Source organism: Onthophagus taurus, chromosome 1 (assembly GCF_036711975.1).
Source record: "Onthophagus taurus isolate NC chromosome 1, IU_Otau_3.0, whole genome shotgun sequence".
NCBI lineage: Eukaryota > Metazoa > Arthropoda > Insecta > Coleoptera > Scarabaeidae > Onthophagus > Onthophagus taurus.
In genome coordinates this window covers 15,299,563-15,325,975 of record NC_091966.1, presented here as the reverse complement: position 1 = coordinate 15,325,975, position 26,413 = coordinate 15,299,563, and the positions used below count along the sequence as shown (strand labels likewise).

The window sequence follows — 26,413 nt, the reverse complement described above, 5'->3', positions numbered from 1 at the left end:
TACTACTTCCTATCTTTTCTCTTCCTGAAAACAAATCTTTTGCCCATTTCCTTCAGTTACCTTTTTTATTTCTATATCTATTTAACCTATTAACCTTTACCTGACCAAAACCGTAATTATTATATTTATTTAAAGTTGAACTACAAAAATTAAAAATAGTAGCATCATTTTGATAATAAGACGCATATCAATATCAAAAATTAACTAATATCAAATAATTATATGTTAAGGATTTTGTGATATTTCAAGTTAATCAAACATACTTTTTCCGTACATCGCCTAAAGTCGAAATTTAAACGGTAAATCATTTGAAAACGAAACGTTATTCTAACTGACAATCTAAGCACATAACTGGTATCGTTAAAATACAAAAAATTAACATTAAAAAATATTTTAGAAACCCACGTAACGACCGTTTAACAACCAGTTTCTGCCATTGGTTTTTAATTTTTACTTTTAAGTTACAGTTATAACTTTTTCCTTTTTCATATTATAGCGTTTAAGTATAATTATAATTAAGACTCTAAGCATGTGATGTCTGGAATCCTTAATTGTACGTGACTAAACCGTTAATCCGTAATAAGAAATAAGTAAATACAGAGTGTATCATAATTACTTACTAATCAATTTGTAATTTTAATCATTAATCAAATTAAATGAAAATATTAATAAAAACATAAAATCGAATTCGTTGCTCTCGGCAATGTAATAATTGGACATTGAAACATGAACGTGATCGAAGACCGGTTAAGCCGATTGCTCACAATACGACAGGACCCAATATTGCAAATTAATTTGACCTCCGACCGAACCGCCACCCATCAATTCCAGACTACTGAGTGTTCTATAACTGACAAGGGCAAGTGACACACCGGGCAGGAATACGTAAACAAACGCCTACCATCCCGAGCATCATCTCTCCCGAGTTATTGCGTGCTCCAACGGAATATCATAATTGCTGATTAACCCCGGGCTGTCGTAAATCAAGACCTTAGAGCGCTATCCACAACACTATCCGGGGTCATATTGTCGTCGATAACTTGTTGTGTGATGTGACACGTCTGCCACGAACATTATTTAATGTACATCCCGGATGAACTATAACAATCTAGTTAATAGAATCCATATTTTAACTGTAATATATTATGTGTTATTGTTATTGTGAGTTATTGTGATATTGTACATCTTCGTGGAATCCGTAATCCATCTTTGAACATCAATCTTGTTGACTTTATGACCATCTTCCTTCAGTCTGAATGTTATTTAGTAATTACAACTGTAATTATCTGCGTGTTGAAAAAAATCTAGATCTTTTACGTTGAAAAAAGCTGGTAGGCAAAAGAAACGGAGAACAACATAATAAACACGGTAAATCTGAGAGAATTCGTTAAAGGAGGGCGAGAAGCACGAGCCTGTGTCAGGCAGCGGTTCATCTCGCGGTAGTTCAGGTCCGCTCGGGGTATAAACAAATAACAGGAAACCAGCAGGAGGAGCGGCAATATCGCTCTCGGCTGGCAACGCGGTCGTGTATCTTTCGTGGAGCAAGTGACACGGTCTATCGAAAACAAAGGACTTTGCGAGCGAACCGGCAAAAGAAGGACAATAGAATCGCGGCCGACTTCCCAAGCCATATACATCGTTTTTAGATAGGACATGAAAATGTTTTTGATAAAACAACACTATGAAAACGTGTAGTACCCACGATCAGAAATCCAAACCCACACATTCATGAATATAACATAGAGAATGTGTGATAAACAGAGTTTAAATTAACAATAAAAATAAACTTTTTGTTTTAAATACATATGTAGTATAAACAAAGAAAGAGTGAATAATGTACTTTAAAGGTTCAAGTGGAGACTTTTTTTCACACAGTCAACAGGTTGATATTGACCAAGATCAACAAAGCGTTCAATCAACGTCCGGGTTGATTTATTACGGGCATAGACCTTCCATTTATTTTACGCTACCCGTGTTTTATTTTGCTCTTTTAACTTAACCCGAGAATAACGTTAGAAACGTCAATTACCGATGCGGGTTCGGCAAAGGAGTGAATTCCTATCTTTTCCAACGGCACATTAAGAGGTCTTAATGCCTTGCTTAAAACCAATCCAACTTAGGTGATTCATTTGCAATTCATTTGAAGCTATCGACAGTTAGCCGCAATTGCTTCAAATGTAAGCATTTATTTCCTATCGAGTTCCATTTCCTCTTTATCCGTTAAGATTGAATTTCACAAGACATAAATATGTAGGTTTTAAAAGAAAATTTCCATATGAAAGCGTAACTTAATTTAATCTTTATTAATCAATATGCATTAAAAGTTGTTGTGGTTTATTTGGAGGTGAACGTCTTTCGCTTCAGCAGTGTTTGAACAAGATAGTCAAACAAGGATGTATCGTGTTCCTTAGATTATGAATCTTAGAAGTAACTGCCGCATCAGAGATTACATTACAGGATCTATCTGTAACCATCATCGTGTGGTTAACTACTGTTTTATTAATGCTCACATCGCGAGATTAAATATGAAAGGTAAACCCTAATCGATTATCTTGGTAACTGTCAGATAAGATTTAATCTAAATGGGAAACAGACTGGAAATTAAATATCGATCTTATTTCAAGTAACACTATACAATAAAACGAACCTCGTTAGAACGGAATTCGGAAACACATCAGAATATTTAAATATAAATGTTAGAGCTGATAGATAATCTCGGGGTATTCCCCAAGTTGTATACACGAATCAAGGACGGTAGTTCTGGCATTAATTGTTAATCAGCGCTAGATTGTCTGAAGATGTACGACTAAACCCGACACTTTCTAGTTGTAGGTCTAGTGTTAGTTCTAGTTTTACTTGTCATTCAACGCTAGATTATTGTATATTTTTAATGAACTTAAAGTAGAACTAACACTAGAGCTAGAACTAGAAACATTCGGGTTTAGCCGTCTTAAGAGACGCACGGCTAAACCCAAATGTTTCTAGTTCTAAGTTTAGTGTTAATTCTATACTTAGTATTGATTTGTTTCCATTCTTTTTACCTTAAAGAAGGAGTAAAGTTTAATTTCGAAAGCTCGTTATTGTATAAACAAGGACAACGTTGTTTTAATCCCCTTACAGTAGTTAGTTTTTCCAGCAATGTTTTACAATTTCTATTACTTATAGCACCAAGGTTCTCTAGGATCTGATGATACACTTCCCCGAATTAGTCCGTTATATCGAGGTTTTACTGTACTTCAAAAAATTTATTTAAAAGCACACTCATCAAAGAAAAATAATGCAATGTTAATACATTTAAAACAGAAGGATTAATTTGATTCGTTTCGAAAACGCTGGTAGTTTTAATGTGTAATAAAAAAGAATTATGTTGACATTAACTGTGTTGGAAGCGGACTAAGCAAAGACACGCGGCAGACGGGAATGCGTGAAAAACGTCTTAGATCCACGAGGTGAGATAAACTCGGTCTTAAATAACAGAACTCTCTCGTAAACCATACTTAAGTAGTGACATCAGCACAACCTCTTCCATATTGTTAACATCACTCATCACACTTGTGTAATGAGCCGTAATGAACTAAAAAGCATATTGTGTCTACATTATAACGTAATTAAAAGGATAAAAATAGAATTATAGACGATCTCACCTCGGTTTAGTGATTCACTCCGAACCACTTCCAAATTGGACAAGTAGAATGTGGATTTTCTTATGTAAATAGAAAATACGGGCATGTTTCGTTACGAAGGCCCTTGTTATAATTGGAAATTTCATTCGTTATCTTCAAACATGTTCTCGAACCATTATCATTTCGCAGTGTGTAATCTCAGTTAAAATTCAATTATCTTCCCGAATATATCGATGTGGAATGTGGGATTTAGTAGCAAAAATTACGTTTTCGAACTTTTTATATTTTTTTAGTTTATTATATTCTCTGAACAACTAACTGTAAATGACATTAAAGTTGATTTCATACCGATTCGTTACTCACCAAGGTAAAGAGGAAATTCCAAAGAAACCACACGCAATGCTACTAACTTTCAATGGCCCTAGGTTGTAAAGTCGGCAGTTAATTTTTACAATTTTAATTGAATTGAAAAAATTACTTCTCCCTTCCCACATTACAAATAGTTTTAAACTTCTCTAAAAGAATTGATAGAATTGATACTAATTTTATATAGATAAAAAGTAGTTTGATTAGGTTTGACATTTTAAGCAGATCTAATATCACCACTATCCTGGAAAAACTCTTAAATGGAAGTAAATGTAAATTTCCTCGTGTTTCTCCTATTATTTTAATAAGATTTTATAACTACCACCTGTGGGTTGGTAATTATCGTGTCTGGGCTAGTAACGATCACCTCTGCGTTGGCAATGGATTGTTACACAGCACTTAAAAGGGTGAACCATGTAATCGTGTTAAGCTCCAGTGGGTTAAGGAGTACTTGGACACAAGAAACTGACTCGCTGATAGAGTGGCCAAACTTAACTAACCAGTAAAGTGCATTGCTTGTTATATAATGTCCTCACAAAGTACATAAAAAATTTACCAGTTCCAGTGAACGTGCAAATTAAAGAAGAACCGAAGACAAATTGGATATTAGGAAAAAGAATTAATGTAGAAGTAAAGGTGTGGAATTAATTAATTCAGTAGATATCATTAGGAGCTTGTGTTCTTACAATTCTAAGATGTTTTTGTTCTGCAAATTAAATCGCAAAAATTTGCAAAAATTTAGTGACACAGTGGTAGTTAATTAGTTGTTAATATCTAAGTCTCATTGCAACTCATTCCCAAAGATGGATATGGTAATTTGTAATTTTTACTGGAGAATAATGTTATTGTCATTCACTGTTGTAAGAGATTTTTGATTAAAATTCATTTTAAAACATATTCATCGCCAATTCCTTTCATGTTTACAGTTCGTTTTTGGCTACAAGCCCCCTTTCCATAGAATTTGACGTGGTATATAGATCATTCGAAATTAACTTAATAAACTACGTTTGTTGCGCTGTGTACATCGCATTTTTTGTCAACAAAAACGCTCTTATCTATAAAGTTCTGGTTACTACAATACCTTTGCTTTTGCTGTATAGTATAGTCTATCATCAGATCCTAGAGAACCATGGTGCTATAAGTAATGACCAGGAGAAATGTTATCATCAAGATTTAATAACGATGAAAGAACATTACAAGTGAAAAGAGTAACAAAGAAAACATCATTTCTGTACTCCACTGCTATCTACACTCCACATCTGAATTTCATTTTAATGCGATTATTGTGCATATTAAAAATGGCATGTAAGGAGACTGTATAGGAGCGAATATATTGCTACTGCTCGCCTGGAGCAAAAGGTCATAAGTCTATTTTTTTTTAATATGGCGTTTGAGGCAAATTTGAATTCTTCATGTTGATACAATTGTACAATACGAAGAATAACGCCATATTAAAAAAAATAGACTTATGACCTTTTGCCCCGGCAGTAGCGATATAACAATGACTACTATACGGTCCCTAAACTGAGGAGCCTACGATTCAGTGACTACAACAAACTTTACAGCAATGCTTTTCATCGCATATCATATTCATCATATATCGGTTTCGAAGTTATCGATCTCTAAAGTTAAAAATGAGTAGGTGACTACTATTCTAATAATGGTTCTTTTTTTGAATTAAAGAGTGTGTAGTTAATTTAGCACTGCCTTAATACTGAAAGATTATTCGAATCATAAGTGACCCATGTGGTTCATCAATGTTGTTTACTAAAGTCGTAATACGCCAAAAATATAAATGTGACAGAGCGGTGTTTTATTGAATATACAGTTTGTAGAGCCCTATTGAAATACGTAGAGGGGAATAACGATCGATACAATATCGCAATTGCAAAACATTACTGGAAAAACTGACTACTGTAAGGGGATTAAAACAACGTTGTCCTTGTTTATACAATACCGAGCTTTCGGAATTAAACTTTACTACTTCTTCAAGGTAAACAGAATGGAAACAAATCAATACTAAGTGCACAACGAATAATTCCGATGGAGATCAAGTCTGCAACTTGAAAAATCCTCACAAAATTCACTGACAGGTCAAATAATAAACCTTGTTATTAATGACTTTTAACGATTTTTATTCGTTCAGTTATACGGTGTCTTTTGAATTTTTGTTCATTGTTTCAATTTTAAGTTATAACATGTACTTACTTGTCAATGAAATTAACTTACTTGAATCTAATTTTGGTGTTATCTCATTATTTATCGCTTAATATATCAAAATTCTAGAAAATACTTCGTGATTGAGTCGGGAGGAACGGATTGTACGCTTGAAAATAATGTAAAAAAACTCATATGTTGTTATCCGATTTTCATTTGTTTTCAATTGATTGCATAACTACAGTTAAACATTTAACGTAGATTTGACAGTTTGATTTGCATTAAGTGCTATAAAATGCCAAGTACTTATTCACATTTAGAATATACAGACATGTTATTTGTATATGGTTTTTGTAACGGGAGTGCTACAGCTGCTGCAGATGAATATCGTCAACGGTTTCCAAATCGCAGACATCCTAATAAAAACGTTTTTATTAGGGTTTTCAATAAACTGCGCGAAACCGGTACACTTCCCAGCGTTAAAGTAACATCTGAACGAGCTACGCGTCAATGTTTAAATGAAGTAGAACATATTTTGGATCTAGTAGAAGAAGATGCAACGACCAGCTCACGCAGAATTGCTGTTCAATTAGACATCCCACAAAAGAGAGTAATAAACACACTCCACGAGCAATGCTTATATCCATACCATTTAGGTAAGGTACAACATCTACTGCCGGAAGATTATGTTAAACGAGTCGAATTTTGTGGGTGGATAAATAATGATCATCGTGTTGTATCGCATATTCTTTTCACGGATGAAGCAACATTTACCCGCGACGGCGTACATAATACTCGTAATAGTCACGTATGGTCCGATGAAAATCCCCATGCAACAATCGAAAACAACTTTCAACACAAGTTTTCGGTAAATGTGTGGTGTGGTATGATCAACGGTTATTTAATTGGCCCTTTCATTTTGGAGAATCGCCTCACAGGAAACCATTACCTAGAGTTTTTACAAAATGAATTAAATGATTTACTGCAGGATATTCCTCTAAACATTAGAAGGCAAATGTACTTTCAACACGATGGAGCTCCGGCGCATTTCGCTCGTCAGGTCAAGCAACATTTGGACGAAAGGTTTCCAGGGCGTTGGATTGGTCGTGGTGGTCCTATTAGTTGGCCTCCAAGATCTCCAGATCTCACAGCACTTGATTATTGTTTGTGGGTTTGGTTCAAAAGTGAGGTACACAAAGTCAAAGTTGACACTAGAGATGCACTTCTTAGGCGCATTCTAAATGTTGCAGTTAATATTAAGGAAAATCATGTAGCAATTAGGAAAGCAACAAGAGCTCTTAGTAAACCAAGCCGGAAATGTTTAGAAGTTAATGGCGATATTTTCGAACAATTACTAAAATAACGCTGATGACCAATATTTAATGTTAATGTATAAAATTTTGTTTAATTGTAGTTATGCAGTAAGAGTTATGCAATAAAAAAAAATAAAATAAAAGAAAATCGGATAACAACATATAAGTTTTTTTACATTATTTGCAAGCGTACAATATACTTCTAAAGTTTGGTCCGTTCCTCCCGACTCACCCTGTATATATTCCATAAATTTTGAGAAAATTTATGGTGTATTTTGATTGTACCATTACATTTGGTAAAAATGTTCTTAATCTTGCTGCTAAGTATTATCTTTCAAGTTGAAAATTTAGTCATCAAATTTTAGAATTATTCGTTATGTACTTGATATTGATCTGATTCCGTTTCTTTAACTTGAAGAAAGAATAAAGTTTAGTTCCGAAACCTACATATAAAAACAAGAACAACGTTATTTTAATTTCCTTGCAGTGGTCGGTTTTCCCAAGATTTTTTTCCAGTGCTAATGCTTAAAGCTCACATTTGAGTTCAGAAATAACAACGTTTATATCCTGATCCCAAACGATTTTCGGCTTATACATAATCATTAAATACCAATCCCATTACAACTTACATTTGTCGATTCGGATGGAATAATATTTTGGTTTAAAAGTGGTGGATACATTGAAGCATGCTAAGAACATCATTACTGCCGGTCTCGATGGGAGCTTTTATCAAAGGACTGTACTTCAGTTTTAGTCAACGTATTGTTCAATACATCTCCCCAATTTTAAAGAAAACATAGTTTTAACAATTGAAGACATTTGAAATTTGTATTTTCAAGTATATTTCCTTTTAATTATATTATGTATAAATATAAATCAACATGATCCTGTATGGACAATACATTGTTGATATCGTTGACGTTGTAGTAATCTTTTATTTAATGCTTCATATTGCTATTCTTAATACATCGAAAGTACTTTATTCGCTACGCAGGATTTATCTCTGCGGGATTTTGCTTAAGCTTTTCATAACTTTGGGCTACTATTATTCCAAGCATTCATTAATGACATGATCCAGGCATTGGACTATGAAAAATCTTTGTTTGTTTGACCTCAAAAATTTTGGTGCATAAACAATATTAACGATTTGGCTTTCAAAGTGACCTTATTCGAGTCTACTTTTGTTACTTCTGTTGTTAAACCGTCAAGTCACTTATTACGGATACTTCTACCGACATCTTACGGCATTCTATGTTGGGGCCACTCTTCTTACGTTGCCCAGGCTTTGGAATTGCAAAGGAAATGCTTGTGAGTCATGACTGGTTTGCGTTTTGCCGAATATTGCTAAACCTAATTCTCTGAACTGAATATCATGACTGGTCCGTGTATATATATATATATATTTCAGAATGTCTACAATACATTAAAAATAATCCAACCTCATATCGTAAAGTAAGCGATAAACACAATTATCACACTAGAAATAATAACGATATTGAAATAAATTTTACACGTACTGTGGGAGCTCGAGATGGCGTGAACTATTACACCTCCAAGCTGTTCACTGTGCTATCCAAAAACTCTGCTACCGCCTCCTCAGTTGAGTAGATCCAAAACCATGCTGGACAGGACTGATTGATTGTACGACTGCTGGACGTAAGTTTCTAATTAAATTTATTTCTCTAACACCTACAAAAGTCACTGACTATGTCCTTCATATCAACAGGAAGAAGGTCTTTCAAGCGGTCGGGAAAACACATTTCAACAACCCAATCAGTACTTAGACTAAGCATCGTTAATGTTAACAGTCGAGTTTTCGAAAAGGTTTTAATTGACATAAAAGTGATAATCCTGGCTACATAACCTTCATTAGCAGTGTAGAAAAACATCGATTAGTTATCCTTGCGGGATGAAGAACTAAGATTAATTACTCTTAAAAGCTTATGCAATACATTAACATCAAGATTATCTGATAGATTATATTAATTTTAATTAAATTCTCACTAACTTGGAGGTAAATATCACAATGTATTCATGGAGTCCCTCAGCATAATAAATTACAGTGCCCCCGTTATAATTTATTACAACATCGCTATTTGAAAAGTATTCACAAGGACGTACCACGTCTGGATTGTGTAGGTCAGTGATGATTTGTGATTCGTTGACCTTATTTGCAAGTCTTAGGATATTGACATACATTAGATTAAATTTCCATAATACAGAAGAGTCAACGCAAGTTCATCAAGTTCGTTTCATAAGGTGTGAATTATTTTTAATCGAAGAACTTGTTAAATTCTTTGAAAAGATTTTCTTCGTTTCGGGTACTTTGGTCGTTCACCAAAAAATTATTCATTAGATTATCATTTTTGAAATGCCCAACACGTATGGCAACAAGGACAGACCTCACAATAGAAGTTTTATGATGGTTCAATGTGATACTTATTGTGTTAAAATTTGTTCGTACTAACGAATTTTATTTAAAATAATAATAAATATTAATAAATTTGATTATTAATGAAACCAAAAATCAGAAACCGTTAATATCAAAAAGAGAATTCAATTGCAACAGAATCTATTATTATACTTTGTTTAATTTAACCCCTTTATAATTCACATACGTGCAAACTATTCGATTGAAAATCCGTGACCGTTACGCAAAATGACCAAAAGCACATAGCACACAAAGTGGTTAATAGACAATACGTCGTTTTGGTGACATTTAAAATTTTCCCAATTTCGAATCGTGCACACCAACGCAACGGTTCGCGTGACATTATCGGGAATAAATCGAGTTGGCTCGTGAATTCAAATTGGAATTTCAAAGGCTCGTTCATCAAAACACCCAGATTCATTAACCATAGCCTTCCGGATTGCTGGACACCCGACGTAAACAACGGTGTAAATCCGCGCAGAGAAAACGTAACGTTGACAAATACTCTACGAGAACTATAATAAACGAGACGGGAGCATTTGCGTGAGCTTAAAATAATCCTCGAAGCAAGGGCGCCAGTTTTACTTGTTAGTCGTAGGTTGTCGGAAAAGTTCAAAACATTTCTCTTAAGTTAATGTTGAATGTAAAACCCGAAATAAAAGTGCAATAAATCTTTTGTAGAAGAGAAGATATTTTTGGAAATATACATTTTTGAATGATACAGTAAAACCTCGATAAAACGGACAAAAGTCATAGTATAGATATTATCTGTTAGCGCTCATAGATAGAATCCAACGGATTTTTCTCCAAGTTGCTCTATTCCATGTTCATAGATAAATTCGGGATATTCCTCGAGTTGTCTGTGGAATAAGGACATATATTTGGCCTTCCTAGACCAAAAACTAGTTTTTGACCAGGTATCTAGACAACATACATGGAAAGCTTTAAGCGAACTGGGGACAAGTCCAAAACTAAAAAGAGTAATCAAAATCGTGTACCATAACGTAATGAGAAAGGTCAGACTGAATGGAAAGACGTTAAAAGAGTTCAGAATGGAAAAGGGAGTGAAACAGGATGACAGTTTAAGCCCACTACTCTTTGTAGCATACATGGACAGAATAATAAAGCAAACACAGACGAGACTGGGGTACTATAATCTAACTCCGATCTACACTCGAGACCTTATATACGCGTACGATGTTTTACTAATGTCAGGCAGAGTAGATGTCCTACAAAGAAACATCCAAATATGGAATACCTGCCTACAAGAAAGGGGAATAGTAATAAACAAGAACAAAAGTAAGATCCTACACATCACAAAAGAAGAAGAAACGGGAGGTATAGAGGGGCAATGACTGGAAGTGATAGAAAAGTACGAATTTCTTGAAACCATAATAAGTACAAATGGAAACATAGATAAGAAAATACGTAATAGACCAGCAAAAGCAAGTGCAATCTACTACCAAATAAACAACACCCTTGTAGGCAAAAAGGAACTGAACACTAAAGCAAAAATACAATTAATTAATACACTTAATTATGGGTCAGAAACTTGGCCGATGTTGGACATCCACAAATCGAAAATAACAGTAGCAGAGATGATGGGGTAAACCAGAAGAGTACAGGAAATAGAAGGAAAATAACTAAGTTGGTATGGTCATCTGATTCGAATGAAAGAACTAAGAAAACCTAAGAAAATCAGCCAGAGGGAAAGAAAAAGCGTGATAGACCAAGAGCCCAATGGACGGAAGAGGTAGAGAAGGTGGTTGAAAGAAGAGGGAGCAGACTCGCCGAAGTACGGACTACGACCAGAAATAGGAAGATGGATCCAAAACCCAACACTGTAAGGTATAAATGGGGGCAAGAGAAAGAAGAAGAAAAGTAGAACTAACTAATATAGAACGCAACGGTGTGGATAGCTGTTCGAATTTGTGTTTTTCATGTAACGGACTTTTAGCTATAACGGACACTCCCCCTTCCCCGTATTAATAATAATACATAATCTGTTATATCGACGTTTTACTGTATAGTTTTAGGATAATAACTTTTATTTAAATCAATAAGAGTTAATTATAATAATCCGAATAATAAAGTTACTCGATAAACGACATCAATATTCGCTGTTATAAGCGGTTTTAGAATGATTGTGAGAGTAATAGCATGGAAAATTTGAATTAATTAAAACTTTTCTCGTTCTAATGCAAGTTATTAAACTCGCAGGCCCCTTTAATAAAATTAGTTGGTTCCTTGGGATAGTTATTTCCCCCAAGGATATCGAATGGTGATTTTAAATCTTAATGAAAAGCTTTAACTAATCCCAAAAGTAGCAAATTCACTGTTACTGTAAACTTCCACAACTTAATTCAAATTATTAGAGTTATCCAAAGAAATATACAGCGATTAATATCAATTATTTTCAAATAAATAATATCTTTCAGACTATTTATTTTAATTATGAATTGAAATATCTGGGGCAAATGAATTTAGAGCGAAATCCTTCACTATCAAAGCGATATTGAAACTGTTATTAATAGTAATCAAGTTAAGGTTGAATAAGTTATTAAAATACCGTAACCATTGTCTGTAATTAGATATTTACTAACATTATATTCTCAGCTTATTATTTGTTAATCTTATTTAGCATAAAAAATAGTAATACTACAAGTATGACTCATTTCTGTTAATTTGGCCTCGTGAGTTGAATTGAATCGAGGTAAATAAACAAAAACCTCGCATAAATTGGAAAGTTACGTTTAAATGTGATATTTGGGAATATTTTTAAATTTTAATTTTTTGTTGAATCAACTCTTTTAAAATAAAAAAATTAAAATTGTTTTCATTTCATAAGTAAATTAAATTAAAAGTAGAATTGTGTCTCAATTCGATTTTATAAAATCCGATGAGATGTGCCCAGAAGATGGATTGAAATTTAAAAAGGCAAGGGACATCTCCGGGGCGATATCTTGAATTATGTATGCTCTCCGTGAATGTTCATCATTCACATTCTTCAAGATTTCAAAAAATCCCCTTATTATTCCACCCTCGACCAAATTATGTAAATCTAAATCTCAATTATGTTAATATCCAGTTCTTACCAAAATGTATTGCTTAATTTTCGTACAATGACTGTCGATAAATCATGTTATGGATTATAGATTAAGTTTACATCTACACACTGGCTATAAACGACCGGTTAATACAATCATGTATTTCTATTATTGCTAAAACCTGGTTGGAATTCTTAATCCGCCCCTAGGGGACGTTTAGTTTTAAAACTAAAACTTTGAAAAGCACTTTGGAATGATAAAGCACTGCTTCCTGGGTAGTGTACCTTCTGAGCCCCGCAATAAATCCTTGTTAAAAAGTTCGTGTGCTTTGTTGTGAAGGGGGGAGAGCGGCTCTGGTGGACATATTAGCGGAAAAGAGGACCGTTGTAATATGATTTACGCCTGACACTGACATTGTATATACATAAAATTGTGGGAAACGTGCTTATTTTTGCCGAAAATGAGAGATTTAACAAGAGATTTATGAAATTTATGTATGGGGACCGTATTTTCATGTGATACAGGTAAAAATATCATTTAGATAGCTACATAAAACATGCACTTTGTTTTTTTGGATATTTTTAACACAAAAAACCTCATAATAGTATGTTAAAACTAATTTGTATTTAACGAAGATAGAAAAGTCGCGCTGAAACCCAATACAATATTATATAGGATAACAATTTACACAATGCTAACTAATTATACCAACTATTCGCTTACACATAACGATACTATATCAAAATATATAGCGGGTAATTTGCATACAATGCTATTGTATCATGTATAATGCCACTAAAAACGGTACGTGACGGTCAGCTTTTATTTGTTTAGTATTAAGTAACGTTGCGTCGTCTGCATTTTTAATTACTATTCCAACGGAAATATGACTAAACACATTTTCATTAAATAAAATCAGTTCAACTGGATAATATTAATAAATTAATTTATTTTTTATAATTGTCTTTAATGTTTTATAATCTTTTATTTTATTATCTGCATTATTTCGAATGAATCAATGAAAATATCTGATAAGTAATGTAAAAACACAACAAATCCTTATATACTTTTTGAAATATTATATCTTTGATAAAGTTCTAATCGATGTTATTATCGATTTAGTTTATTACAAACCATTCATAGATATCATAATATCAGTTTTCTCGATATATTCAGGAATTATTTTCGCTACTCTAATCTCTTATTACATGACATTTATTTAATAACTATTTAGATACTTTTAATAAGCAATAAAAGCACAATTCTTCTTTTTTCATACGTGAAGTGATTTTGTAATAATACCCAATTCAATGTTTTATCTAATACTTAAATAATATTATATAATAAATAAGATTTCCAAGAAACGATGAAGTGTTCTTGTCCAAAACGAGAAGATTGCTTTCTGATCACAACTCATTAGTCAAGATACAACGCGGTTAAATTTAGAATTCATAGACATTAATGAGATCATCCAAAATCTGACCGCCCCATGTGTCATAAGACGTTTACAATGTGTGCTTTTGCCGCTTCAAGTGAATTCTCAATCGATTAGAAGGGATATAAGATCTAATCTAGCTATTTTGGGTAAATAATTTACCAACTATTCACAAAATATATATTTTTGTAGTTAGATTAAATGTATATTAAGTGAACAAATAAATAGATAAACTTGACAGCACACACTATTAACCAAAAACGTCTCACATCCAATATTTGCAAAGATAGAGCTTTCCATAACGGCTAGATTTCTGACTCGTTCAAGATTATATAACATCGGCCCAGTCTTAATAATAAATCTACATCAAGTTTTCACCAAGTTTCAATCAAGTCAAGTGTACACAAAGTCAAGTCTTCATCTAGTCTGTATTATATGTTCATCAATACGATATACAAGGATAGATCAAGACTCCAATAAGATTGCACAAAAGTTGTATATAGTGCTTGTTAAAGCATCATCAAGTTTTTGAATAGAAATTTGATGCATACAAATTTCTATTACTCCTCTTGACTTTATATTACGTCTTCACCAAGTCTATTTTAAAGCTCTATCATTCCTGCATCAAGTCCATACAATGTTTTTAACAAGTTTGTATAAAATCAATTCTCTATCAAAACTGGAAGAATACTGAATGACAAGAATACGTTGAAGGCCACATCAAAATCCTTCAAAATTGCATAACATCCTTATGTATCATTACAAAAAACTGCATGGTGTCTTTGAAGTCTGCATATCTGTTATGATTACTGACTTGTTTGATGCACTAAAATAATTAAGTGTGCATAAAATGTCTATCATATATTTGTTCAGTCAAATCTGCAGATAGTCAAAGACTCCATTACGTTTAAGACTGCATCAAATCTCTATCCGCATAATTCTATCAACATCCATAAAGTACACAAAGTATAAATTTGCATAAAATTGAGATCAGGGACGAAGGTAACTCAACAATCAGTTTTGATTTTGAAAACCTTTCCTGCACCTGTATTAATATGCAATACAATTTATCTCAATCAGTTTAATGTTGTAACATAAGCTTCTTAATGTTGTAACACAGATTATTGGATTTAACACTAATGCTGATGACGGTGTTCTGTCAATCTCCATACAGATGGTTAGTGTTTGATTGATTCAACATGGTCCAACATGTGTCCAAGATTTTGGGTTCATAGAGATAACGACAATAATTCATCAGTATTCCACATAATTAAGTCAATATAAATACTAATATGAGCCGTGAATTTGTTGTAATTAATATAGAAAGCCAACATTTACTGTCATAGATCAGAAAATTCATGTATACTTTTTTAAACGTATTTTTCTTGTTCCTGGTGAAACTTCCAAAACCCAACACCTTCACAATCTTTTTTAATATCTGCCTCCTTAGTATTAATAATGAATATTCCTCTGCTTTTGACTGCGTCAATGTTGGAAGGAAATTGTGATGTTGTTAAAAATGTCTTGGAGTGGACATTCTTATTTTGATGAAATTTTGATAAATTTAATAAAAGTTTCATCATTTTGAAATAATGGATAAAAATTCTTTGAACACTAAAAAAATATTTTCGAAAATATTGATAATAATACATTTCTATATTTATAGTATATAACTTTTTTTTTAATGGGAAACTTGTGGAAGACTGAAAGCAATAAAATGCCAGTGAAGTTAATAAACGCAGAAATGTGAAGTAAAATATTTCTGCACCTACAGCCTCTAGTAGAACTACAGAAAATTCCGACATAGAAGACTGGTTAGTTGTTACTATTAAGTATAATATTAAGAATAAATAATGTTGTTAGTGTAGCTATATGATGTTTTCAAGTACTATCTTCAAATTTTATGTAAGTAAAAAATAATATAATAGGTTTGTTCGTATAACAATCTAATAAAAGTCTGCAGTGCCTTTAAAAAAACTGCTTTACATAATTTATTAAGGCGTTAGTTTACAAATTATTAGATCATAGATAAATCACTGATAACAAGTAATGGAGAATTTCAGACAGAATCATAAATAAATGCCAATTTCTATAAATATATAACTAAAGGCTTATTTTCGCCAGGATATCCAAAGATCTCGAACTTGAAGTAAGAACAAGTGATACAATATGAGAGGTCGAACCACGTACTACGACTATCCTTGCCAAAAGTCAAGGCCCCTCATTTTAGAAATCGATACCTTCGCAACCTCTCGATGAAAAAAATTGCGATAAAGTTTGTCGTCATTACTGGACATTTCTACGTACCATATATGAATTTGAAAATGTTAGGTTACGTGGCTTTCTTTTATCGCGAGTTGAATGAAAAAAGTACCCGATTTTTGAAAATGCGGCCAACTTTGTTTACTTTGCGATTTTATTCTCAAAAACTATCCCACGAAAAAAATTCAAATTTCAACAGGTGGTAGAATGATGAACACATCAAGCGCGGTTTAGTAGAATGCGTGTATGTCGAAATCGGCTGGGTAATTAAAATACACCGGTGGTGGATGTGGTTTTCACCAAAATATGTCAAATAGTTGCATTTTTCGAATCCCGTTATCTGTTTATCAAGGTTATGTCTCTCTAATTTTTTTAGAGCGATTTACTTATATTAAGTTAATGCGTTTCAGACTGGGCGTCGCGCCTTTAGTTTACATACATAAAGAAATAAAGGCGCGACGTTTTGCCAGGAACACACAATCTTTTCTGATTGTATGGAACCCCCCTCTCCTGCATACTTTATTATCGTTTCTTTTTAATTTATAATTCGTGTAAATTGCTCTAAAAAAATTAGAGAGACATGACTTTGAAAAACTGAACATCACCGCCAGGATTGGCCGAAAAGCGAAACAATATTAACGGTTTTAGGACTCTTATGAACGTATTCCCCGCACAGTTGAACTTAAGGTGTTTATTCACTTTGGTGTTTAGGCCACGTCTTCTTAATTGCGGGGGATAGAATGCTTGACCTTCAAACATTTACGCTATAAAAGCACCATTTTACCTAAACGAACACGACGAGTGTTGTGAAATTGAGGAGATACCCGGGGCATAACATAGCCCGTCGGCTAAGTTGGCAAAACATCACCGATCGTGATTGCATGTCATATACCCTCGAGAAACATATGCCCAGAGTTGGAATATTGAGATTCTGCGGAATTCTTAGCTTCACTAAACGTGGAAACAAAGGGTTTTAGAAGGTTAATGAGGAAAAAATTAATGAGACCATCATTAATGTAGTTTAAAATCGGCAAATTTGCTAGCTATCAAAATTGTATACCATGCCGCTATAATTCGATACATGAATGCTAGTAAAATTGAATTTAATAATAATATATTTAACGTTTTAATCACATAATAGTTATTCATTTAAAATGTACATTGTAGTCTGTTAATTTTTGATAATAAAACCTTATCATTAGAATCGATTATTGTAGATGTTAAAGAACGAGTTCTTCAGATATAACATTACGTTATAACATTACGTTTTATCATTATTTACAAATGACGAATATAAAAAGTTTATAATCTCTTTTAAACAAATAATTTAAGTATTGCAGTAATCCATATTTGTAAAGTAATCTCTTAGTGCTAGAACCCTGGCTGAGAACGAAATTATATATAACGAAATAAGTAAGTTAACTATAACTTTCAAACTCGCCTTCCACAGTCTTAATTTTATATTCTACAGAAAATCGATTCTAAAGGTAACACATTTACTAAATATAACGATAACTTTCATCTACTTTATCTGGCCTTCGATCACAATCTATTCTTGGTAAAATTTCAGACATGCCCAATTACAGTCATTTTTGGATTTTTGTTCTTCTGGAAGTTTTTCAATTTCTCAAGAGTAAAAACTAATTTGTAGCTTTCTTAGTTTTAATTTACGATTTTTTTGTAAAAATTCGGATTTTGCTTTGTTGAGAACGAGAACAGCGAATGATACTAGAAGCTGGTAAAAACAAGAGGCATTGTTAGTAGTAGAATGCATAGCACTAAATATTTTCGAATATTTCGCTATATTATTTCGTATAAAGAATCCTGAGCTATAATGCCGTTATCAAAATAATTAAATGCAGCTGTTAAAGGTCATCATAAGGCTAGAATCTAGCAATATTCTTTCTCGTATTGAGCATTATAAGTAAACGCATTACTTATCTAATATGAATCTTACTCATGTAATACAAATCATTAATTGACAATTGTGGCAATCAACTGATTGTTTTCCTTATTGTCTATCTTACGGTATTTAACTTAAGATAGACATTTTAGTCATTACTTTGGCAATACAACGTGTACAGATAATTAATTCAGGAAACAAACTGAATAAGGCAAAAGCAATTAAAAGTGCATCATAATCAAGCTCCAATGTCGCATTGTGAATTAGCAAGTGGAATATTTTAAACTTCTTTTTTCTGTTTAAGTAAAAGTAAAAGTTCATTTTTTCCTTTCGTAAAAATTCCATAACATCTCGAAACCTCTATCGACTGATGATATATTCAAAGAATGAAAATGATGTGTTGAAGCACACGGTCAAAACAAAATCAGTTAATATTATGGTTTATATTATGGACACTTTTATCTGTTCACTTCATAATTGTACCTGTCTTGCGAAATCTTTGTCTTTGAGAAGATTTGTAGCATCAAAGATACATCAAGTTTTGTCATCGAGATTATCAAATGATTCTTTAGCCATAGAAGTGATGTGATTCGCAAAGACGAAACGATCGTTATAAATAAAAAATGAAACTATCAAGTTTTTTGCAAGATTTTTCTTATCATTACTTATACAATTTGCAATGTTTGTTTGCTGCAAATAAATAAAGCTAGATAAGAATTAATAAACGTGTCGTTTTTAATTGAATCTATATAATTAATATTTGAGATAGTCTGAGTAGTTTTATTGAGCTCTTGATAATCCAAATATAAAATCACTTATGATATTGTGATTTAAATGATTATAACGACATCTAATAGATAACGAAATCTTATCTGAAACATTGATACAATATGAGAAATAATATTTAGGTTTTTTCTGCAGAACCGGAAAATATCAACTTCAACTCTTCATATCTTAACAATAAAAGGTGTGCTCAATTCAAAATGTTTTGGGGATGAATGTTGGAATAGGCGATCTTTGCGATCACTTAATATAGTATTTCCAACTCATAAAGCTACAAGTTATCTGTCAAAGTATCTATGTAAAAAATTTCGTATCACTAATCAAATAATTATGATACGTTTTTATGACGTAATGATTTTTTTCAAAAATGATGCTTTAACCATCAACGTTTCCAACATTTAAATAAATAATTGTTGAATTTAACTTTCTTATACTGTATACATATATATCACATATACATATGTATACATATCTTGTTAATGACATAACATATCTTAATTTTTTGATTTAATTTCATTATACCCATACTCGATGAGTGTTTCAACATTATCTCAATCATATTTTGCTTATAAAGTCAAAAAAATATTAAAATATAAAAGCATATTTTTTAAACACTTTATTATAACGAATCTAATCTAACAAACCTAACATTAACTAACAGTTAAAACTGTAATCTCAGTTTTCTCACTATAGTAAAAAAATTACAGCTAATTTTTGAAGAAACACAGCATAAAAGTCTCATAAAATAATGTGGAATTCTTTGTGGTTTGCAAGATAAAATTAAAAACAAGTTTGTTACGAACAACTACAATTAGAAATATTAAATTATTTTTGAAGTACAAATATTAATTTGATTTTTTAATATATAATTTTGATATTTTTAAAAATAATCCTTATAATCTTAATGATTTCATTCATCTTTATGAAAGACGTTTATTTAATTTTACATAAATACAAGATCGTAATAAAGTGAAGTCGTGAAAGAGTGTTATTGTTGCATCGCAGTCAGAGTAACAGGAAAACGCGATAACACTAACAATTCGATCGTTTCGTCACGTTATGTATTTCTCTTGGTCTTGACCTCCATCAATGTCTGTCCTTACATAACGCTCACGCTCGTCGCACATTGTACACATTAAATTGCAAAATGTAATTGTTTCGCGTATAATTCATCTATTCGTTATTCAACAGGTATCTGTTCAGTCATGTCGTTCAAAAACAATTTCATGTCAGAATGATAGAGATCTGATAGACGTCAAAGCAGAATAATTTAATGCTTTTCAATCTTACTTTTAAAATTTGTTTTCAGTTTATTTGAGACGAAATTTAGAATGAAAAATTTAATAAATAATTTTAATATGACGAATGATTATATGATCTAACCTGGTGCACTGAAGATAACGAAAGCGCAAAACGGCAGGAACATGACGAAGAGAACCACGAGGAAACAGTTGCGCCGTCGCATGGCGGTCATATTGGCGCTGACCATAGCAGGATTTGGTCGTCACACACAACACTCACACCTGTCCGGTAACATATCAAAAATGTCAAAAGAGTTTAAGGCGATTCGTTGAGCTGTGGAAGGCTGCCAAACAGAATCGTCACAAAATCTGTTATTATATTCGCGTCGTTATCGCGTGGGTTGGAAACACGTGCTCGATACGATGAGATGTTTTGCGGTCAGAAGACCGGCGACATTCTGAAAGAGTGACCGTTTCGAAGGACCGACAGTCCGCTTATGTAAGTTTGTTCCTTGCGAATGAGTCGGAACACGCGGTCCTGCGAACGCAAGCGATTCCTGCCGAACCGCGCCTCCGACGCGCGCATGTCTATCGATTGTATGTGTGTCGGCCTCGAAAACGGGGGGTCTTCTTCTTCTACGTCTTCGGATGACGCCGACGACGACGGTGACGTGTTTCAGGAAGCGAATCGACTCCTTTTCGTTTTTTACATTGAGGAAACCCACGAAGTTGACAGTTGGTTCGAGGAACAACGGGAACTCCGGACGTCCCAATTCCCTTTCCATCTTACCTTTCGTAAATTATGCAGGTTTCCCATACAATTTTGTTTCCTCTCGTATCTTGTCTTGTAATATTGACAGTTATGTGAATTCCTTTGTTGAACCGAACCAGAAAGTTCATATTTTCTTAAAAGTTAATATACGTTTGTTTAGTTTATATTGATAGAAAGATTTAAATACTTTTAAACATTTAAACAATGTTGTAAGCCATTACATGCATCCTTTAACATGAAAGCCTGGAATTATGGTTGAGTTGAAATTGATGTTTTGTGTAGGTAATAATTATGCAAAGAACAAGATACTTAACATAGAGGGTATTTGTCATTTCCTGTACTAACGTTTACTATAAATGAGGGAACGTTAATGGATAGTAATGATATAGTAAAGTAATTTAAATAAAATAATACGAGTAATAAATATTGAAGTGAATTTTTTGTGGAAAACAGAAAATGATATACTCCTACTTGTTTTTCATATTTACTTCAGAATTTTAATCTTAAGAATCGATTAAAGAACGGTCATCGGTATGACGATTTTAATTTACGGGATAATTTGAAAAAGAAATCACTTTAGTACACTTAAGTAAGTAACTTTTTGGAAATGTTTATATAATATAGTGCTGATTTATCCATGAACCATTTAACCGAGGTTCATATTTTTTACGCCAATTTTTTTCTAATATTGTTTTTCATGTTCCCCGAACACCTTGGAAGCTAAAGTAAATCCGGGGAAAAACCCAAACGAATGACAACCCTATCTTTTCATACGGTATAGTATTGTATCGAGTTTAAATTTTTGTGCAAAATAAATTTATAATATTAGTAAATTTGTGTTCCGTAGGTACTGTAGTGTATTTTTCATTTTGCCTGAAGAAAACGATCGCGAAAAGCAGGAAGTAAGATCGCAATAACCTACTATCTGTTTTAAACACCGATGCGGTTAAATTATGCCGATCATTCCAATGTTAAGGCTGAAGTTTAAGTATATAAATATGGAGACCGAACGACCAAACCATGAAGAAAAAGCAAAAAGTGAAAAGGCAGGGATATAGGAGGAAATAATAGAACAAGGATGAAGAAAGCCTGCATTGGAGAAGGACAAGAAGAAATTAGCGTTTTCAAGGAGATTAGTTAGCAACGATCTTTATAGATTGCACCTGTGAAGAGAAGGGTGGTGGAAAAGACATGGCAGGATGTATTGAAGGAGTGGATGTTAATGGAGAACTGGTAAGATTATCAGAATGTAGAAAACGCAGATGCGAATCTCGTGTTTGATATGATGGCTAATATGATTCATGTCTTGGATAAATGCCGAAGTAAGATTCAATAACTGAAAAAGAGTAAGCCCTAGCCGATGCTGCTTTGGAAGCCCTACTCGGTCTCACACCACTCCATTTATATATACAAAAGGAGGCAGCTTCAAGTGCCTTATCACTGAAAACAGTTTCTTCACTCAAGTTGATACAGGGTAACCTCAGAGGACACCTCGAAATCCTCAAGGACCAATGTCTAAATTATCTGATTGAAATTCAAACGGACCTTATACCGACAAAATACAATTTCAACCAGCCGTATAAGGTCATATTTAGAAGCAGAGATGATTAGGCGAAGAGTGGGCCTCAACTAAAAAGAGGAGTCCTAGCCTGGTACACCGATGCTTCAAAGACAGTTAGATCCGGAGTAGGTATGGGGATCAGTGGACCAAGTATCCACATTAAACTGCCCCTCAACTCGGGCACAACAATTTTCCAAGCAGAAATTCTTGCTATAAACTTCTGCACCGCTTTGAATCTACAGAAAGGACAGAAAGCGTTAAAAGCAATTCAGGCCTACACGTGTAACTCCGCACTGATCAGAGAGTGTACCAGCAACCTGAGAGAACTCGCTAGGGGTAATGATGTTACCCTATGGTGGGTTCCAGGTCACAGCAACATTGAGGGCAATGAGAAGGCGGACAAGCTGGCCAGAGAGGCAGCGAACGCGCCCTTCATTGGACCCCAAGCTGGCTGTGGACTACAAACAAGCCACCTAAAACAAATAATCAACAGTTGGGAGGTCTCAAAGGTAGCCTTACGCTGGAAAGAACTTCCAGGTCACAGACAAGCGAAGAGTATGATAACTCCGTCGCAAAACAAAACCAAAGAGGTTTTATGCCTCAGCAAAGGGGATCAAGGACGCTCTCAGGTTGCTTGACCGGCCATGCACCCCTAAAATACCACCTCTTCCACATTGGACAAGCTGAAGATCAAACTTATCGACTTTGCAACGATGAGTCAGAAACAGCTGAACATATACTGTGCAATGGCGTCGCCAGAGGGCGTCTAAGACACAAAATTTTCGGTAAAACTCTCTTGACACCTACCAACATAAAGGTTCAAGACCCCAGGGCAATACTAAGGTTCATCAATACATTTGCCCTAAAGTTTTGGAGGGCTAAAGTTGCAATAGATTTTATAGGTCGCGGTAACGAGAGGGGCCGCTCCCTACAGCCCGGCAGCAATAATAATGATAAGTCCTAGCCGATGGTTTTATCCTATGTTTGTGGTCTTATAAGGAACGTTTAAAAGATGGTAATTATCAGGCGAATGAGGAGAACAACGAATTAGGGGGTTGTAATTAAAACGGAGAAAAGGAAGGATATATAGATTGGAGGCGCAAATTACCGAAACGGTTTGTAGGTACTGCTACATCTTTTTAACGTTTCGAATGAATTCAAAAATGCGTTTATTATTGACGAGCTACAATCGGTTGCGAGTTTTAATATAGATAATATGGTTTAGAGTAGGTGGTTCGTAGGTATTTGTATAAAATCGAAAGAGAATACATTGATAGAAGGTTTCGCAAGCTCAGATATAGTTAAGGTAAGACAGCATTTTAAGATGTATGTGGCCATGTCGTGTGTACATGTGAAAGGGCTGATATTTCTTGAAGCTATGGTGAACTGAGACATGTGTTTATGGACTGTGGAAAGAAGAGAAAAAACCGAAATGCATTGAATGCAAAATAAGGAGAAAGTGTGAGTGTGTCATCATAATTTAAGCAATAAAGTCACCACCAGCTAAAACATCATCTGTATAGAGTATAGAGAAACTATTTGAACGTGTTTGAAACATTACATTATTATAACGAAAGAAGAATATGATGGTGTATAGATTCTCTTATTCTTCAAAGTGTCGCATTTTATATTTTTAAGTTTCCTATCATAATTTAACTAAGTCTTTCATATTCTAAATTTTTTTAGGAATCAGGAGCCAAATCAATTTTTGAAAATGTTTCCATTGTACAAAACTCAGACATTGTAATAATTGCAACTAAATCATCAGTAGTTCCAATTGATATGGCAGATATCACCAAAGCAAATGTTCTGGCTGGCAAATTATTTCTTTTTCGCAATTGGCAGATCCTAAGAAGACGATTCTAAGAGACAAGCCAACCCGACACTATCCGCTAGCGGATTTTCTAATCCCTTTAAAACCAAAAAGGTTGGGTTGGCTTATTAGAGAATTACAAATTCAAGGAGACCAGCGTAATGCTGACAAAGTTGGAGCTACAATTTTCTGCGATCCATTATGGAACGTGATTAAATAAATGGGTTTAGTACCTGTATTGGAGTGCAATTCCCACTCGTACATTACCATCTTCTAACGAAGAAACTGCTCTTACGTTACTGGAGAAAACAAACTAAAATTGTACTAAGGAAATCAAACTTCCAATCGGCCACAGTTCTGCGTGGATGACGAGAGCCATTTTTGAAATGTGGTTTAAAAATGAATTTGATCCACACGTAAAAAATATATGGACGGCAAAGGTCTACCATAAAAATCAGTATTGCTTCTTGATAATGCGCCATCTCATCCGCCAGGTGAAACGGTGTCAGCTGAGAACGGGAACATAACTTTTTTGTATCTTCCGCCAAATGTTACCTCTCTGATTTCAATTCAACCTATCATTACGTAATTGCGGTAGTGAAGAGGTTGTACAGAAAGAATTTAATAGGGATTTAGTCGCAGAAGAAAACAATGATCCTTTAAAGTTTTGGAAACATATCGAATGTCTGGAAAATGTGGAAGTTACAATTAAAAAATCTTTTAACAAAAGGAAGGCTGTGAAGAAGTGCAACAAGGAAATATTCTGAAGCGGGTAATATAGACTCGAATGTTTTGATCCATGAACACAATACATGACTGACATGATCTAGTCGATAGTGTAACCATACCAATGCCTGGACAGAGTTCACCCTAGGAATGTAGTGACCATGAGTTAGAAGTTTGTTCTCAAATCCTTCCAGGTACAGGATCACATAATACATACTTTAAGTTTCCATGCTTAATCAACAATTGATATAAGTATTGACCCCAAAGGCAGTCTGCATTTATTTTCGTATACAGATCACCTGGTGGTGTTGGTTATGGTAGTAATAGGAGGACAACAAAACAAGAGATGTAGAGGAATAACTGGAAGGCTGAATGGATAAAATTAAAATGTACTCTAATACCCTATACAAAGTATGCAAAAGCTTGAAAAATCAGTGGTAGCCTTAAAAAACTGTTATTTATAGGGCCACAAAGGATTCTAATCAGTGATTGCATGCGCCTACAGGATCGTCTAAGCGAATGCTTTCTCGGTACTTTTAACAATGGTTCCCTGCGTCTGGTGGTGGGGCAACTATAAAGTGCGAAGATGAAGATAATGGGTGATAACCCAGAAAGAGAGAGAAAACGCCAAAGAAGTGATAAGAGAGATGGGACAGGAAGAAGAAAAAACTAAATTGGCAACAACCCATCACATAAATGCTCCTGGTAGTGCATTCGTGTGAATATGTTCTCTTCTGGGTACAGGCGGCTAGAAAAGAATCTCGGATAAATTAAACGTACCACAGTTTCAGCGAGGCGAGAATATTACTTTAGATCATCATCTAAAAAATCATCTTGCTGTATGAAATACAGCAAGTGGTGATAAGAAGCAAGCAAGAAACTTTCGTAGTTACGGTTAGTTTATTGAACCGACAACATTGCTCTTCAGATCTACAGTCCTAACATTTCCTGGTCCCTAAGGACTTTGAAGGCGACCCATT

General features: G+C 33.8%; 1 protein-coding gene across 1 annotated transcript in view; it reads right to left on the bottom strand.

Moving 5' to 3' along the window:
- LOC111429096 (alpha-1,3-mannosyl-glycoprotein 4-beta-N-acetylglucosaminyltransferase a) overlaps positions 1–21,081 on the bottom strand; it is a 160,978-nt gene extending 139,897 nt beyond the window's left edge. The window contains exon 1 of the mRNA XM_071197536.1: positions 20,704–21,081. Coding sequence (XP_071053637.1) covers positions 20,704–20,809 — 106 coding nt within the window. The 5' untranslated portion in view covers positions 20,810–21,081. The remainder of the gene's footprint in view (positions 1–20,703) is intronic.
- Between the last annotated feature and the right edge of the window lie 5,332 nt (positions 21,082–26,413).